The 19,215-nt window shown below is 36.3% G+C and overlaps 2 protein-coding genes across 2 annotated transcripts in view; one reads left to right on the top strand and one right to left on the bottom strand.

The window, feature by feature from the left end:
• Positions 1-369: 369 nt before the first annotated feature.
• rb1 (retinoblastoma 1) overlaps positions 370-19,215 on the bottom strand; it is a 35,372-nt gene continuing 16,526 nt past the window's right edge. Inside the window, exons 18-27 of the mRNA XM_084137936.1 lie at positions 10,282-10,397; positions 4,705-4,817; positions 4,452-4,597; positions 4,219-4,323; positions 3,966-4,079; positions 3,659-3,801; positions 3,344-3,374; positions 3,114-3,256; positions 2,960-3,006; positions 370-1,563 (exon numbers count right to left, since the gene is read on the bottom strand). Of these exons, the coding sequence (XP_083994062.1) occupies positions 1,493-1,563; positions 2,960-3,006; positions 3,114-3,256; positions 3,344-3,374; positions 3,659-3,801; positions 3,966-4,079; positions 4,219-4,323; positions 4,452-4,597; positions 4,705-4,817; positions 10,282-10,397 (1,029 nt within the window). The 3' untranslated portion in view covers positions 370-1,492. The remainder of the gene's footprint in view (positions 1,564-2,959; positions 3,007-3,113; positions 3,257-3,343; positions 3,375-3,658; positions 3,802-3,965; positions 4,080-4,218; positions 4,324-4,451; positions 4,598-4,704; positions 4,818-10,281; positions 10,398-19,215) is intronic.
• On the top strand, positions 10,754-13,932 carry lpar6b (lysophosphatidic acid receptor 6b). The gene has a single exon (XM_084137937.1). It carries the CDS (start codon positions 12,345-12,347, stop codon positions 13,380-13,382), a length of 1,038 nt encoding a protein of 345 aa, XP_083994063.1. The 5' UTR covers positions 10,754-12,344; the 3' UTR covers positions 13,383-13,932.

Below are 19,215 nucleotides of genomic sequence, written 5' to 3'. Positions count from 1 at the left end.
TGTGTACGGCAGCTTTAAACCACAACAACTTATGAAGATGTGCATGTTTCCTTCCCCTTTGTTCAGTTTTTCTGGTAATATGTAATTTAAGCCACCAAGTTGTGCTGCCCTAAATTTTCTCTTTGATCTCAAGCACTTCTGATGATGATGTGCTGATAACCTTTTAACAAAAGCCACTGTTGAGAAAGCAGTCTTTCTGAGCGTCTATGACGACAGCAGTACATTAAAACCCATAAGTTACGTGCTGGGGAAAACAAACTGCATTGAACTTCAGCTTCTGCCTTTAAGTTCCAGTATTTGAGTCACGATCATACTGAAGAATTAAAACGAGTGATGCACGTATGAAATAAATGACTGGGAAGCAGGGATGCAAAAATTATTTCATAGTAAAAATGAAGTCTCTGCTAAGAGATGATTCTCTGAACTTCAAACATAACTAATGCTAGCAAGACATCTACAAGCTTGCCATTTCCTGCCAAACAGCATTCCGGTAGGGAATAAATCTGCTGACACTTGCCTAAACAGAGCCATTAAAAAAAAAAAAACAGTGTTATTAATCATTTTAGCAACATGTGTTATAGCTAGTCTCAGTTTGTGGCAACAAGAAGCAGGCAAAGCTGCCACTGTCCTCATTGAATCAACAACAGGACACTTGATTTTTCTTAAACAAGTCAGTTGTTAAACTTTTGAGGCATTACATAATTTTTCAAAAAGAACATTTGAGGTATAACATAATTTTTTCAAATATTAGTAACAAAAGCTCAATAACAGCCTTAAAATTCAATAGCAAAAACAACATTTTTGCCCAGGAAGAACATAAAAAGGTCAGACCGCACATATGCACATTCACTCACACAGCAATCGCATCCTAAAAACCCAGTAATGCCTAAACAGTAACATTTATAATACAGTATCCAAATTAAATCCATTTACTTTTATCACGCAAAATGGGGAGTCCTCAAAAATATGCTTTGAGAAAGGCCACAAGCGGGGTTCACATCTGCGAAAGATGTGATGTCTTTACCTAAAACATGATTAAAGGAAACACTGATGTAAAATTGGATCTTAAACCTTATGTCATTCACATTTTCCTGTACAGCAATGAGGAAAAGCTGGAAGCTCTAGAATTAATGGAAAAAAACACCCAGGAAAAAAAACAAAAAACAATAAATTATCATCATGACACTAAACCCGCCAGTTTTTTTGTTTGTAGATCACTTAAGAGGTATGCTTCATGTTATTTCCTCTACCACAATGTCAACTACAAAACAAAGAATAAAACCTCCTTCATGGACGCTCGCATGCTTAAAACAATCTAAAATGAACTAACACAGGTAAAAGCACCTGTGCTATTTCAGGAAATGCAGTGCACCGCTTAATTACTAAAACAGGTTAAGTAGTCTAAAATGTAGCAACGCAAAACACCCAGGGATGTCAGCCATTCCTGATCATGGCGGAGTGGTTTTCCTCAGGCAGTACAGAGCGGTTTTATTTAGGGCTCTGAATGCTCTTTAACGGACTCCTCCTTCAGTTTTTGTTCCTGCATACGAGTACGTGTCGAGCCTGAAGAGACGAGAACAAACGTTTAAGCAACAACAGCATATCACGTGATGTTAAATTATACGCAACAATGACTGCCATTTTGCTATGATTCTGAATCAGCAATGCATGTCATAGCATGAATTAAGCTGGATAGAAAATAAGTTTTATTCATTGAATATTTAGCTAGAAAATATGGGATGCTTGTAATTCTTAATTATTATTAAGAGAAACACTATCATTCAAAAGGTTTGAGGTCGGTAAGATTTTTTTGAATGTCTCATTCTCACCAAGACTGAATTTATTTGAACAAAAATACAGTAAAATCAGTAATAATGTGAAATATTATTATAATTTAAAATACCTGTTTTCTATTTAAATGTATTTAAAAAAGTAGTTCCTGTTAAAGCAAAGCTGAAGTATAAGAAACAATACTTCAGAAATCAATCTAATATGCTGATTTGCTGCTCATTAAACATTTCTTATTATTATCAAAGTTGAAAACAGCTGTGCTGCTTAATATGTTTTGGAAACAGGGATTCATTTTTTCGCCAGAATAAATAAGAGCAAAGAACAGCATTTGATTTTTAGATCATTATAAATGTCTTTACTGTCACTCTACATGTTGTAAAGCTTTTATTGCACTGATGTCAGAATTATAATTCATTTATGAACAAACGTTTCTTTTGGTTTGCATCTATCAAGTTACAAATAAAAAGAGAAAACAAATAAGCTTTTACTCATTTCTGAAGTATTTAATTTTATTACAATGTGGTTATTTAATGCACACTACCGTTCAAAAGTTTGATGTCAGTAAGATTTCTTTTAAAGAAATTAATATTTTTATGAAGCAAGAATGCATCAAATTGATCCAAAGGCACAGCAAAGACTAACAAATGATTTTTATTGTTGTTCTTTTGAACTTTCTATTCTATTAAAGAATTTTAAAGAATACTATTTTTATTCTCCAAAAAAATTAAGCTGCACAAATGTTATAAAACTTGGATAATAATAGGAAATGCTTCTTGGAGGATCATGTGACACTGAAGACTGGAGTAATGGCTGCTAATAATTCAGCTTTGCCATCACAGGAATAAATTAAATTTGATTTTTTTTTTTATTGAAAACAGTTATGCATTGTAATAATGTTTGTACTGTATTTTTGATCAAATATACCCATTCAAATAAAACCTAAATCGAATAAAGCCAATAAAGAAATCTTGCTGACCCCAAACTATTGAATTAACTATTGAACTATTGAATACCCTGTTTTAAAGTATATAGTAAACACCACCATTTGACTCAAAACTAAAAATCTGCCATGTCTAGACAGGAAGAAGTGTGACGGCTTTTTGTGGTTCTGTGAAATCCTGCTTACAATTCAGACAACAGACATGTACAAAGGTTGAAGGAAACTTACTCATCTCAGCCAGCTTCTGGATCAGTGTTGACTCGCCACTTGATTTGCTAAAAATGAAAATGAAAAAATTCTCAATTTCAATCAAACAGTCTCAATGATTCACTGGATTCAAACTTCGAGAGATAAATGAAGAAAAATAGAACATAAATCCCACCTTCCATCAGCTTCATCTTGTCCATCCATGTCAAAGCGCAGTCTCTTCAGGGGTTTGGGGGCAGCGCCTCCATCCAGACTCCTCTTGAGGGACCAATCAGTGCTGCTCACCATCTGATTGATCTTCTGAAACTTGTCTGCAGACTGTTGAGATGAGGAAAGAGATTTTTAAATAAATTCTAACACATTTTAAATAGTCTGAAAGTTTAATAAGTGCTTTCCATCACTAACCCCAAAGGATTCGCCGATAGATATAAGAATTCTGTCCAGGACACCACAAAGAAAAGATACAATTAGTACAAATCAACTATAATCTGCACATAATATATGTATATTATATGTATTATATATTATATTATATATACATACATATATGTACATAAGGATAAGGATAAACTAGTCAACCTCACTAATCATCACAGTAAAAGAGAAAGTTATCAAGTCACAATTCAAGGTTTAAAATGTAAAGGTATTAAGATTTAATTCTGTATATGCCCAAAATTAGTAGACAATCTCCCGAATGTAATGACAGATGTGAACACTGACCTGCTCCGTGGGGTCATGGGTACAGGGGACATCCGGCTACTTTTCAAGGGGGAGACGTAGACGTTATTGCTGCCGGGCACGCGCAGAGGAGAGTTTTTATAGGGGCTGCAGGGGATGTGAGGAATGGGAGACAGAGGAGGCGGCTGGGAGACAAACAGAAACATCCTCAAGTCAACCACTTGAGTGTTGTAGGAACACAAGTTGTTGTAGGAACACTTTCGTTCAATTGAACATGATTTCAAGCCACTAGGGGGCAGTATAACACAAGAAATTATTCAATAAAAGTGTAAAAGGTAGCATGTCTCACCCGAGGAGAGGAATATTGAAGAATGTTAGTCTTGAGCTTCTGCATGAAGACCAGATTGTAGAAGACAATGATGGAGTCGTACTGACCCTCTCTGATCAGCACGCGCTTAAATGTCTGACACATCCGGAAAAATCAAAGAGAGAGCAATGGGTTGTTTTTTGTTTGTTAATATCACTTTAAATGCATTCTTAATATACTTGAATGATCATCTGAAACAAGTCATTTGAAAGGGAACAAGACATTTGACTCTCACCTCCTGATTAGTATTGGGCAGCTCTTTATAAGCGGTCACGATCGTTTTGAAGCGCAAGTCCACGTTCTTCACCTTGCATATGGCATACATAGCCGACATGATCAACTGCAATGAACAGAGGAGCGGGTCAAGTTTATAAGACATTTTACTGAACATACCCACAAAGCAAAAAAAAAAAAAAAAAGCAAATGCAGCATATTATAATGTCTATGAAAACAAAGAAATGGTAGTACCTGGTCTAAGTGTCTCTCTTGCATTAATTCGTACTCGTTCTGGAGGGTGTGCTGAAGCAGGGTCCATATTATAGGTTCCAGTTCTGGGTGTGAGGTCAGCAGGTGCGAGAACAGCGTTCTCAGTCGCAGGTAGGCCATCCTGTACACTGCAAAAAAACAAAACAACAACAAAAACCAGTTTTTTCTCAAGTTAGAAAAGTAGCATGTTATGTATTAATGACTCTGTCAAAGAATGCTTTATGCTTTAACCTACACTTTTTGTAGAAAAGGCTCAGAGAGTTTGAACGGGGTGCTCTGGTGCCTGGTGTTGGGGGCTCAGCCTCTGCTGAAGGGGGTAGACGGCTCGGCCGCACAGGAGAGAGATACCTGGGAAAGGTGAGAAGGTTAAACTTGCATACATACTTTAACCTTACTTACAAGGTTAAAGTTACATACTCATTTTACCAAAGAAAAAAATATAAAAATGAGACAGCTAATATATGTCAGTGGTTAAAAAGTTTGGTGTTGGTATGATTTTTAAAATGTTTTTAAAAGAAGTCTCTTATGCTCACCAAGGCTGCATTTATTTGATCAACAATATAGTGAAATATTATTACTAATACCAATTTTCAATAACTAAATGATTTTCTATTTGAACATATTTTTAAAATGTAATTTATTCCTGTGATGGGAAAGCTCTGAAAGCTGAATTTGATCCTTCTGAAATCATTCTAATAATCTGATTGCTGCTCAAGAAACATTTATTTTTATGATCAATTATGAACAGTTCACAGTTGTGCTGCTTAAAGGGTTAGTTCACCCAAAAATTAAATTATCCCATAATTTACACCATCCTAGGTGTATATGACTTTCTTCTTTATCCAAACACAATCGGAGAACAAACACTGTTCCAAGCTTTATAATGGGAGTGAATGGTACCATTTTTTTTTTTTTTTTTTTTTTTAAAAGCACATCCATCCATCATAACAGTAACCCATACGGCTTCAGGAAGCAAAGAAGCGATTTTTTTGTAAAATATGCCCTCTGACCCAACATATGTTGTATTGATAAACGAGAAAGCTTAGATGATAGAGCAAAACAAAAAACTGGTCACGAATTAGGAGTCTAAAACGAGAATTTTTAAAGAGAAACGTCGGAGGAGCTTGAGTTCGTTGCTCAGCCCTATTTGTTTGAACCACGAGAGGGTTCAAGCTACTCTAACCTAAGCTTACGCTACGCCTAAGTCCTACGTCGGATCAGAGGTCATTCTTCAGACGGAACTAGACTCGCTGACGGTCATTACTGGAAGCCTGTGATTACAGTTCATAAAGTTATAAATATGGATTTTTTCTTAGAAAAATGCACTGCTTTGCTTAAGAAGGCCTTTATAAAGTATGGATTACTTTTATGATGATGGATGCGCTTTTTTGGTTTTAAAAAAAAGGGTACCATTTACTCCCATTTGAAAGCTTGGAAGAGCCCGGTTCTTTTTTAATATAACTCTGTGTTTGGCTGAAAGAAGAAACTCATATACACTTAGCATGGCTTGAGGGTGAGTAAATTATGGGATAATTTTCCTTTTTGGGTGAACTAACCCTTTGATATTTTTGAAATAACAGTGACACATTCTTGGATTAATAGGATTAAAAGGTCAAAATAACAGCATTTATTTGAATTAGAATTTTCTAAACATCTTTTATATTTATGTCTTTACTGTCACTTTTGATCAATTGAATGCGTCCTTGCTGAATAAAAGTAAAAAATAATAAAAAAATTAAATAAAAAAAACCTTACTGACCCCAAACTTTTGAACAGAACTGTAAGTCTGTAATATCAAGAATCTTTATGCCACTGTTACTTTAGAAATCACGAAAGCAAATTATTAAAAACTGTCGTTTTCTTTTTGCTGGTGGGATTCTCTCTGAAACTGGTCTGAGATCCTCCGGCCGTGATTAAAGCATATCACTGCTGCGCAGCAGGTTATAGGACACTAGAGATCTTATTCCCGAGTACTAGTGTAAAAAGGGACGAGACGTTGTCCGACTCGAAGCCAGTTGTCGACTGTAGATGCAGTGCTAGAGTATAAATATTATTAAGTGTCAAGTATGCTTGGGTGTCAACTGGAGATACCCAAGGTAAACTTAAAGGTGACATATTATTCCCATTTTCACAAGATGTAATATAAATCTTTGGTGTCCCCAGAATGTGTCTGTGATATTTCAGCTCAAAGTACCCCCCTAGATAATTTATTATAGCTTGTCAAAGTTGCCCCTTTTTGGGTATGAGCAAAAACGCGCCACTTTTGAGTGTCCCTTTAAATGCAAATGAGCTACTGCTCCCCGCCCCCGTTCAGAAGACGGACGATACTTAACAAGAGCTTCGGAAACACTATAACAAAACACGCAAATAATCTCACACATCCAAAATCTCAGAAATAACCAGTAGCGGAGTGCAGCCTTACGGAGAGACTCAGGACAAAAGCCCTTCCTACGTCAGGGGATCATTCCTACGTTACTGGGTTGTCAATTTTCATGTTTTCTGGGTTGGTAGATGCACTGGGGACCCGATTATAGCACTTAAAAATGGAAAAAGTCAGATTTTCATGATATGTCCCCTTTAAAGGGATAGTTCACCCAAAAATTTAAATTAGCCCATGATTTACTCACCCTGTTATTTTAGTCAATAAAGTTTTAAATAGGAATATTTTTCTTACACGAACGCAACGCATCGCCTTTATTTTGCTGTAGTGTTTTAGGAAATATCAGTTAACATTTCTAAACATTCCTTTTGCCATTAATTGTAAGATTTTCTATGCACAAGGAGTCAGACAACAGCCAGTATGATTCACACAGAGATCTGATCTCACCAACATCGAGTCCATCAGGGATTACATGAAGAAACAGAAAAACAGACTAAATCCAGAAGAACTGTGGCAACGTCTCCAAGACGCTTGAAGTCCAGGTGTACAAGTCGTTTTAAACGCAAAGGATGGTCACACCAAATATTGATTTGATTTAGCTAATTGATAAATATCATCTATTGTTTTTTAAAGGAGCCTGACTTTACAGCATTTTTACACAAGTGACTATAAATTCTCACAGTACTGTAGCTTTGCAGGTAGTTTTCTTCAAATGTCTTGGAGACGTTGCCGCAGTTCTTCTGAATTTAGTCTGTCTCCATTTTTTCTGTTTGTTAATGTAATCACAGACGGACTCGATGTTGGTGAGATCAGATCTCCGTGTGGAGCACCGGCTGTTGTCAGACTCCTTGTGCATAGAAAATCTCAATGGATTACTACAATTAATGACAAAAGGAATGTTTCCTATATGTCCTACTGACACATTACAGCAAAAGATATAAATAACTGTCTTAAAACCATTTTTTGGGGCGAAAATATCAACGTGCCTAAGACATTTGCACAGTACAGTATATGTTTTTGTTTTTTTTAAATAAATGCAACATGAATTTGCAAGATCTGAAATGTCGACTGTTTTCCACCATCACGTGCAAATCTAGCGCAAGAGGCAACACATGTAATATGTTAACCTTGTTTTACAGACAAGACTAATATAGACTAACCACAGCGCACAGCCCCTGGGCCTAATAACCTACAAGCTTGTGTTAGCGACCTCAAAAGTCCCCAGGATTTTTTTGGTTCCTTCTTCTGCTTGTTAATCATAAAGGAAGCACGCCACTTCGTTCTCACGAAAAGGATCCTTGAAACTAACATTAATCAATGACTAATCTGACATTATACAATAGGCAAGGCAAGATTATTTATATAGCACATTTCATACACTATGGCAGTATTTCATACAAGTGCTTTACACAGAAAGGAATTAAAATAATCCAAAAATAAAAGCAAGGAAAATTAAAATGGTTATAAAAGGAATTAAAAGAGATATACGATACAGTTATAAAATGAATAAAACGAGTAAAAAGATGATACATAGATAAACTTCTCATCTGGCAAAACACCGGTGTATCATATTTTTCACAACTCCCAGTTTTACTCTGAGATTTTCCTATTTGTTCGGAAGCTCTAGGAATGGAATCGATCCAGTCCGCACTCCACAGAACCTCGAGTTTAATTACACATCAAGCTCACTACTCCAACACAGACCCAGGTCATCAGCATGGTTTCATCTCTCAAATTCCCCAAATAAGTAATTTATGTTTGTCTCTTTCCAATTCTCAGTGCCATTTGAGTTTAGTTTAGAATTAAAAGAAAGAATACAGTGCAATCAGTCGGACGTACAGTGGATACAGTTTCAAAAAGAATTAAGAGTAAAAATTTAATTAACAGTTCATGTTAGTATTTTGTATTTACAATGGTGACTGCTTCTGTAGTTTCTAATCTACCACTTTATATTCACTTATTTTGTTATTTTTCATATTTTTGATGACTGTAGTGGCTTATACTAACTTTATTGTAACACTCTTAAATAAACATATATATTTTAGTAGTTCATGCACTTCCTGTGAATCAGACCACGATCTTGGTGTTGCGTGTACCATGCTCACTATATTTTAGCTACAAGTAGACCAATTATAAATAATCCTTTCAAAATGCCCCAATAAAAGTCAAAGTCAAATCACATTCAGAAATTATTTAGCAATTCAAGGAAATTTCAATCCCCTTTGGAAATGAAGATTTGAGCTAAACCATTTGCTAATCAGTGTAGAGGTATTTTGTGTGTCAAAGGTTAATGGTAAGGCCCTAATGCTTGAGGCCGGACTAAAAACCTACTAAAGATGTTAATTCAGATTTCACAGCAGGGACATGCACAGACATTTTGAGGGGCAGCGGACAAAACCAAGAAAAATGGCAAGCAAAATAATCATTATTACAATAATACCCTCAAAACAAAAATAAAAAACATTACATATTGCAAAAGCATGAGATTAATCATGATTACGTGCTATTGTATGTATTGACATTCATTTTATTTTAAGTCCTAAACAAGTGTCAGAAATATCATTTTCCATTAAGTGGCAATATTTGCCAGTAGATGGCAGCAAGTCACTGTCTTCATGAGTGAGTCATTGAATCATTTAATTCAACGGATTCGTTCAAAACACAGATTCATTTAGGAAACAAAACACCATTGTGTGTTGCTCAGAGACGAACACTTTTGTATAAAATCAATATCTCAGCTGCAATCGTGCTGATAGGTATTTGAGAAAAGACAGCTCTATTGCTTATGTGATATCTTATTAAAAAAAGAACTGAGGAATTTTTATTAATTTTCATGGCATTTTTGCCCCATGCTCCTAATTAAATTCTGAACCTGGTAACCTTTTAGTTTATTAATTGACTAATGGACTAGACTACTGAAATGTGACAGTCTACCATTAAAGATTTCTCTATTGAATTTGATGAAAATTTGACAATTGAAATTTGTAAATCTTAAAAACAGACAGAAATATTTTTTGAGTGTAAATCTTAAATTGCTGAATAAACTGCTTAAATTTCCAGACTGAATCAGCTTTCCTGTTCTGCGTTTATATTGCATTTAAGCCCCGTTCATTCTACATCAATCCCAATAGACATTTTAAAGCACTGTGTGATTAGTTCACTTCAGTATTCTGTGCTGCTTCATAAATGTATATATTGCAAAAGTCCGATTATGTTGATAAACAGGTTTATACTTAATTTTTGTCTCACACATGTGAATGTGCAACATTCATTGAGTAGTGGTAGAGAGCGACTTCAAAAGAGTTGATTCCTCAATTTAAACTAGCCCTAGTAAGTAGCCCTTTCTTTTATACTTATGCCACTGTATCCTTTTGAACAGGATGTTGTGACTGGCTCAGAATTACATAGCCCTAGTTTAGAGAGATGACTCACAGGTCAGCAGCGGTGTGGTTGTGATGGAGGGGTTGGTTCAATGTTGCGGGGGGCTCTGCTTGTTCACCAGGTCCTTCCTCACGAGACTGTTTGAGGAGGTCAAAGAGAGGAGAGTCCTGCAGAGAAGCACAAGACATTGAGTTACATCACTGATCTGAAACCGAGAATATTGCCGGCTCAGTGAAAAGGGAACCGATTAGAGGATAGTCAGGATACAATGAGTCTTATACTGAATGGGTATACTTGTACCATTTCTCATTTCATTTGAACACTATTTGATCAATAAATCCATTCATTTAATTCATCTGAAGTACTTTATTTACACCCAAAACCTCATGATTATGTCTGCATGTAAATCAAGACATTTTTTGCAATAAATAACTTATTAAATAAAGTAAATAATACTTACTAAGCTATATAATAAACTTTTTTTTTAATATAAAATCTATCAAATATTTTTTTTCTTGGTGATTTAATAATGCATCAAAGAGTTAACTTAAAATAAGAGAAAAAAATCTAAAACACCTGCAAATTGATATATATTTGCAAGCTTTCTAATACAATAATTTTATTTTAAAAAATTCCCAGGTTCGACAAACAGTAAATTAACTCTCAACACTCCCTTGATTTACAAGCTCAGAGTCTGCATATTGTGTTGTATGCGTCACATTGAGTTAAACGTAAACTTTGGACTGACAATCCCTCTTTGTATGCACCTAGGAATCAATGAACGATGTTACATAATGCGCATACACACACACACACACACACACACACACACACACAAAAGAACAGCCTAGAGCAACAGTTACAAACTTCTTTTATCCTTTCCTTGACCCAAATGTGAGACATTCAAACTGACCAATCAGAAGATGACAACTTCCCCCACATACTAAAGGTGTGACAATTAGCAGACCCCCGATAAACACAGATCTTGGCCTACAGGCTTTGTTCACTATCAGCATTCAGCACCTCTCTGCCTTTAGGAATTTCAAATGGCCCTTGTAGGGGGTTGGAACAGAAAAGCAAATGTCTTTGTTGATCTTCTCCCTTACAACATCCATTTTACTTAATGAAAGAAAGAATCAGTCTTTGAGAGGCTGTTTTCACTATTAAGTTTTTTTTTATTCATCCAGTATAGAATAACAAAGAAATTAGAGCATTTAATAGTTAACAAAAGTAATTTAACAGGAAATAATTGAGATCTTATCTTTAATATTAAAGAAATGATGCAAGACTGTAATATGCTAAAACATCATTCACGGGGTATTCAAACCAATAACGTGTGAACTGTGTTTAGAAACTCATTCTGAAAGTGTGCTACGTGTAAGAGGGAAGAACTAGGGAGCTATAAATGGAAATTTACAGAGGAGGCGCTTTAACCTCAGCCCCACCTTCTCGTCTGCTTTCCGGTCCTCCACATTGATGCACATCTCATTGTGTAAACTAGAGACTGAACAGAGCAGGCTGGGTACTAAATAGCTCACATGGCTACAGCAAAATGACAAACTATGACTAAAATCTTAAAGAGACAAAGAAGATCATCAACTCACAGTGAAGGGAAGCCAAGAGGAGAAACAAGAAACTGAAATCAAAACTGGGCTGATTTATGGATATATCTTGTCGCTTTTTTGTGAAGAAAATCAACAGGCTATGGATGAACTATTCATCAAAGGGTAAAGATTGAAGTCTTATTAGTATCACAAATCTTGCAAGCACCTTGGAACTTCAGATATGAAGAGCAAACAACTACAACTTCCTTAGATAACAAAGCAGCTATTCATTGAAGCACACACAAACGAATCTTCCACCATACCTTGTTGAGAAAAAAATCTAATGTGGCTTGCTCATGCAAATGCTTATTTGTGAAGTTCCGTTGCACATTGACAGTAGGATTATGCAACATCTGAATGGTAAGAAGCTTCTTAAGCCAGCCCTGTGAAATGTATACAGACTGGATTTGTATACTTTTACATGGATCTCTGGAATTTCATGTTGTGGTTCTCTGACCTTTGAATGCAACACAGGACACTGACTCCTTTTAAGCCAAACTCTAAACATTAATGATGACCGACAACAAGAGTTGTGCCATCGATGATACTTTTAAATATGTGTTATACAGCTCTGCTTTCAGTATCGTCTTTATTCTGGGGCTTCTCTTCAACGTGATGGCCATGTACATTTTTGGATGCAGACTGAAAATGCGCAACGAGACCACGACGTACATGATGAACCTCGTGGCCTCGGATACCCTCTTTGTCTTCAGCTTGCCTTTCAGGACGTTCTACTTCATCAATCGTGAGTGGCCTTTCGGTAAAGCTCTCTGCCAAATCTCAGTGTCCTTGTTCTACACCAATATGTATGGCAGCATCCTCTTCCTCACGTGCATCAGCGTGGATCGCTTCCTGGCAATCGTTCATCCCTTCGCATCTAAAACATTGAGGACCAAGCGCAATGCTAGAATAGCCTGTTGTGTGATATGGGTGCTTCTGCTGTCGGGAGGCCTAACCGCAGGGTTTGTGATGGACACCACATCCACATCCACGGACAACAAAACCTACTGTTTTGAGAAATACTCAAATTCACAGTGGAAGTCCAAGGTATCAATAGTTGTGGTGTGTATGGAGACAGTGGGCTTCTTGATTCCGTTGATGATCAACTTTACCTGCTCTATGACGGTCCTGCAGACTTTACGACACCCAGAATGCATTAACCGTGGAGGGCAGCTGAACAAGGCCAAGATCTTGCGTATGATTGCAGTGCACTTGTTCATTTTCTGTTTTTGCTTTATCCCGTACAATGTCAATCTGGTCTTCTACACCCTGGTCAGAAGTCAGGTTATTACGAACTGCACTGTGGAGTCAGTGGTCCGAATGATTTATCCAATCGCGTTCTGCATTGCTGTGACCAACTGTTGTTTTGACCCAGTGATCTATTACTTCACCTCTGAGACGATTCAGAACTCTATGAAACGGAAGTCTTATGCTGTCCGCAAAAACACATTAAACAACACAGTTGACAACGGTGATAACAGAAGCAATTCGATGAATAAAATCATATCTCTAAAGTCTAAATTCATAATTGAAGAGTCTACAATTTAACCAAAGTTAAATTATTCTTTATACCAATTTTATACCAAATTCTCATCTGACATATTCAGCACAGGATATATTTGACTGATGACTAACTGAAGACTGCTGACTGCAAGAATATAAAGTATATTTTTGGTGCTAGAATGGATGTGTGTTTACAACCCCTTAAATGGATTAGTGATCTTGAAATTGTAAAACAAGTGTATTTGACTGTGACCTGAACAAGAAAAAAAAACAAAAACAGTATTTCTGGACTAAGTCCTACATTTCAAGACAGACAATAGATGAAATAAGCCTCAAATTGTCTTGCTTCACATTAGTAGAGTCTAAACAGGAGCACTTTACAATGAGATTAATTGAACATTAGTTAATGGATTAGGTTTCATCAGTTAATAATTGATAAGTTTTTTTTTTACAACATTAAATATTTCAGGTTAAGTGTAAAGACAAATACTGTTGTTCATTGTTAATTCATGTTTGTTCAAAATAGACTGTTCATTTATACAAAATGTATACATAAATTAACATGAACCCAGATTAATAAATGCTGTAAAACGTGTGGCTGCTGTATTGTTCATTGTTATTTCATGTTAGCTCTTGCATTAACTAATGTTAACTAATTGAACCTTGTAAAGTGTCTGTTTTGTTTTACATTTAAATGTATTAATGACTATTAAATGATTCATTAAACCTCTAGTTTATGTTTACCAAAACTCTCTTGTAACATCAATGACACTGAAAAAAAAAAAAAAAGGTTCATGTAAATTTTTCCCAGCCAAGTCACAATTATCTGAGGACATTGAGAGGAAAAGGGAGCGACCCACAGAGAATGATAACATTAATGGAGCTTTGGTAAACAGATTATATCAGGGTTTGTTATTGTAATAAATTAAGCTGATGACGAAGAGGTCTGCAGGGTGTGCCATCTTTTATGCGGTTAGAGATTTACCCAACAGTAGCTCAAGCAGTGTTTTGTTTTGTTTTTCAGTCTTTTTTGTATATGACAATTTCTGATTTTTATAATCTCTTATTTTAATTTTGAATAACCTTTTTTTAAATACAGTTTGTAAAATATACCATGAAGGAAGTGAATAACTCTAAAATTGAAACTGCATTTCAGGAGCGTTGAACAGGTCTGAACGAGCCATGTTGGATTACACTCATTCCTCGCATGCTAAGGGGCCACGCTCTCAAACACTCGAACTGTACCTCTAAAGGGCATTTTAAACAGTATGTGATAGGCAGGCAGGCAGACACACACACACACACACACCAAGAAGCCTAAGCCGGTGTAACACTGACCAAGACTTGTAACGTTTCCCCACACTCTTTTTTTTTTTTTTTTATATGCTGTCAGACTGTTCCAGCTCAAAGCTTGTGAATGAAAAACAAGCTGCATTTCTGAATAAAGCGATTACTGTAAATTAGGGGTGTGACGGTGTTATCTCACGAGATGTTTGCACAATGTTTTATAGAAATCCTCAATGAAAAAATTTTACTGGAAAAATTGTCTGCAGGTGCAATTTGAAATGTTTTAACTAAGAATCTTGTAATGAATGTCATTTCAGTTCTACTTCATGAATATGAATTATCAAATGCATTGAAAGACAACAATATACAAGCACTGTAAAAGGTTTTGCCACATACTCAACTGACTGGCTTTTCTCCTGTACGATTTCACATGAGTCTCTTCAGACCTTACAGTACATGAATTATGAGCTTTCAGATCTTCTGATTGAGGCTGTGTGTGACCTAATTTAACTCCTTTCCGCAAATTGAACATAGAAATTAAAAGTATAAATAACAAAAATAAAAAAAAAAACAGTTTTTTCTTAGTCTTAAGTGCAAACAATAAGTTCAAGTGCAACCATAATCAAAGTACTATAGCGCACAGACTCTTTATAATTGTTGTGAAATTGCAGTTTTATTTTAAACTGGCAGTTATAGTGTTAAGCGAGTACGGAAAAAGGCCGGGTAAAGAGAAACGAGCGAGTGAGTTAGGCTGGTGCGTTTGTATACAGTTGTTCTTGCGTTCCGATTAAAGGTTCAGAAACGGAGCCTCCCTTGTCTGTCGTTCTTCAGATGTTACAGTACTCTCTCAATATTCAAAGTGCAAACAGAGACCAGAGCCACACCTAAACAGTCCAGAGATAGGTTTGATATTGGGAGATTTGGTTTGATGGTGTGGCCTAATTAGTGTGAATCAGAGCTCGCGTTTCACTTTCGGGTTCGCGATCGCACATACTCTGTGCATAGGAAGCGGCGGTGCTGAGCGCGCATTCTACAAGATAAAATATTTATCAGATGCTATAGACCTTATGTGCCAGAGAAACAAGTGCGCAGCCATCTTTAGAATATTGTCTTTGAACTTCCGTTTTAGCAGTAGCTCTGTATATTTCTATGGCATCGCTGTCGAAGAGTAATTCGCTGGTGAAGTAGATTTAACTAAAGTTATCACGAGCATTGTAATGTTTAAAGCAGTTGTCTTAAAGGTCCCGTTCTTCGTGATCCCATGTTTCAAACTTTAGTTAGTGTGTAATGTTGTTGTTAGAGTATAAATAATATCTGTAAAATTATAAAGCTCAAAGTTCAATGCCAAGCGAGATATTTTATTTAACAGAAGTCGCCTACATCGAACGGCCCGTTTGGACTACATCCCTCTACTTCCTTCTTTAATGACGTCACTAGAACAGTTTTTTGACTAACCTCCGCCCACAGGAATGCTCCCTCAACTCTACCGAAATTCGTTTATGTAGGCTACTTGCGCACTTCTTATAACTTACTGTGTTTACTCAGCTCTTATGGTGATTTTCTGAAGTAAAACTGACGCTTCATCTTTTGTGTGATGTACAATAAACTTTATTAAACTCATCAGTATATGTTTGATCATCATTCGGATCTGGGGTCTCATTTATAAAACTGTGCGTAGGATCCTTACTAAAAGTGTACGTACGCCCGAAAGCCAAAAATGGCGTACGCCAAAAAATATTCAGACTTATAAAACCGTTCGTACGCCAGAACCTGCGCAGAATTCACTTTATAAATCCCAGTCAGCGGAAGATTGTGCGCACATGCGTCTCCACCCCGAAATAACCATATATGGAGCTTGCAACGCCTTGTTTTACTATGCAGATCCTCATCTGCATATCATTTGCATATGATTATTCATCCACGTGATAACGTTTAACGGTACAAGACACATTACATTAATAAAAATCAAGTAGTTGCCTATCCTTGCCTTATTTTTGAATACATACATCAAATAGTGTAAAATACATTTCAGAGAAAGTTTTTCTCAATCTTTTCCACTGGCCGAATTGTATTTTTAATTGATTTATATTTTTAATGGAAACAGATGCCTTGGGCATTATTTGCATGAAACTATTTTCTCAGACAATCTGGTATTATCATGATCTCTGTGGTTAAAACATTAAAACAGCACGCCACAGGAAAAGTGTTAAAAAAAACATCGCATCCACAACAAATATGTCTATTGATTGAATATATATTTTTTTGTAACTTCTCAGTAATGATTTCATGTTTAAGTGTTTAACTCCATTCATTTGAATGGCATATTTAGTCTAAATGTTTATATCAGAAGTAAAACATAGTTTAGATCATTATTTTATTTATTTAAACTGTTATTTGCATCAGTTTCACTAAACGGCCCAACGCGCTCGCTGGCGCGGACATTTAAGAAGGGATGGATATTTGCTTCAAGTGACAGGCTTGGTGAGTGAAATTATATTTGTATTATCTTTCTGTATATGTTTAATTTTCTTTAGATTTTCAGTCTAAAAGTGACCAAAAAGACATTTAACTCCTGCTCACCATCGGTGTCGCCAAACTGCTCCATCTCCAAAACGTTCGTACGCATGGATCAGAGTTTGCGTGCAGGTGCGCAAATTATCCCGTCAAGTTTGTTTTTATAAATCACAACTTATGCGTCGGAAGTGGCGTACGCCTCTTTCAGGGCCTGTTTTGTGCGTACGCAACGGTTATAAATGAGGCCCCTGGTCCGAAACAACAGACTTGTAGGCTATTAATAAATAATGGATACATACAAGCAGATGACAAATACGTTATAATAACCGTAATTAAACTACTAAACTATACCTGTCCCATCTCTATACAGCACTCTGACTCTGTAGGCATTATTGTCCGACTCGAAATGAACACCGTTACTGAGTGTTTCTGATATTATCATCATTCCGTGAGATGAAATTGCCCTGAGAGACTGAGCGCGAGCTCTTGAAGCTCCGCCCCCTGGGTCGTCCAGCAGCAGCTTATTTGCATTTAAAGGGCACACACTAAAACAGCATGTTTTTCTGAGCCCCAAAAAATGACAATTTAAACATGCTGTAAAAAATGATCTGTTGGGTATTTTGAGCTGAAACTTCACATATACACTCTGGGGACATCAGAGACTTATTTTACATCTTGTGAAAAGGGGCATAATACGGGACCTTTAACATATGTCAGTAGACCGGGAAGATTTTAAAACAGGCAGTTCATTCATAAATATTTAAAGGGGTCATCGGATGCCCATTTTTCACAAGTTGGTATGATTCTTTAGGGTCTTCATGTAAAGATTGTAATATACTTCGGTTAAAAATCCTCAATGGTTTTGTAAAACATAACCTTTTTTACCTCAAAAACAGCTCTGCTCACAGTGACCCGTTTCAGTGCATGTCTCTTTAAATGACATAGAACTGCTCACCCCACCCCTCTCTTCTGTTGGGTGTGTCGACACAAGACAGTGTTACATTAACTTCCAATCACTTGTGCAGTAGTCTTGTCTTTCAGTGTGTTCCAAGTTTAATGACCTCTAACTTAATTTGAATCACGATATCAAAAAGATATTTGACCGCTAGACTAGAGGATATCACAAATTGACCTTTTGCCTCAATACAAAGGATACAAACTTTAAAGCTGAATGGTTTGCAGCTGTGTGGTTTTTGAATTTACTTAATGTATAATTTATTAAAAACAAAGGCTCTAGTATGTCGCATCATAACCTGTTGGCCATTTTCACAGGGTCTGAAGTAATTAAGCAGCCTAAAGTCTAGTGTGACCACACTGTTACTGAGCGCAGCGTTCAGGAAGTGAGATAAGGCTTTTAGAGCCACATGGATGGAGAGATGTTCAGATTTCACTTAGTTGAAAACCACGTCACACTACAGAACATCACGTACACTCTCCGTCAAGTGCCTAGACACACTTTACTAAATGTGTTTCTCTGTTGCTTATTCAAGTTTCAGTTTATGTCAGACTCGAGCTCTTCATTGATATTATGGCTGGGCAATATGGCCAAAAAAATCCATCACAATAATTATTTTATATCAGTCGATATCGATAATTATCACGATAAATGTCAAATCTTTATTTCTTTCAAGTTTAAAGGCAGATTTTTGCTCCTAAGTGAAAGTTGTAGAAACCAGAGCGTTAATTATGGTTTTAAACATATCATGACAAACACTTGCCAAACAGGTGAACACTTCACAAATCTGAGGTAGAACATTCAAACATTTGTCATTTTTCCTTCACAAAATAAATATCTTTATTGGAAAATTAATTTCTTAGTTTCTGCATGTGCTAATGGGGGATTATTGTTTCAAGTCTTGGTTTATGTTGCCTGACTTTGATGGAACGTATCTTCAGCACAGTTTGCAGTGCAGGCTGCAATATTAAAGGTATAGCGGAGGATTTTTTACTTCCGGGTGGATCACCTATACTATTGGTCCTCCTAATTGTCAATCATTCTGGTGAATCAATCAAACTTATTCAAAAACTGGAGAGGGCGGGCCTTATCTAAAATTCGGAAAGATCCTCCACTATACCT

The sequence above is a fragment of the Abramis brama genome (genome assembly GCF_963993115.1).
Source record: "Abramis brama genome assembly, chromosome: 15".
NCBI lineage: Eukaryota > Metazoa > Chordata > Actinopteri > Cypriniformes > Leuciscidae > Abramis > Abramis brama.
This window is presented reverse-complemented; position numbering and strand designations above follow the sequence as displayed.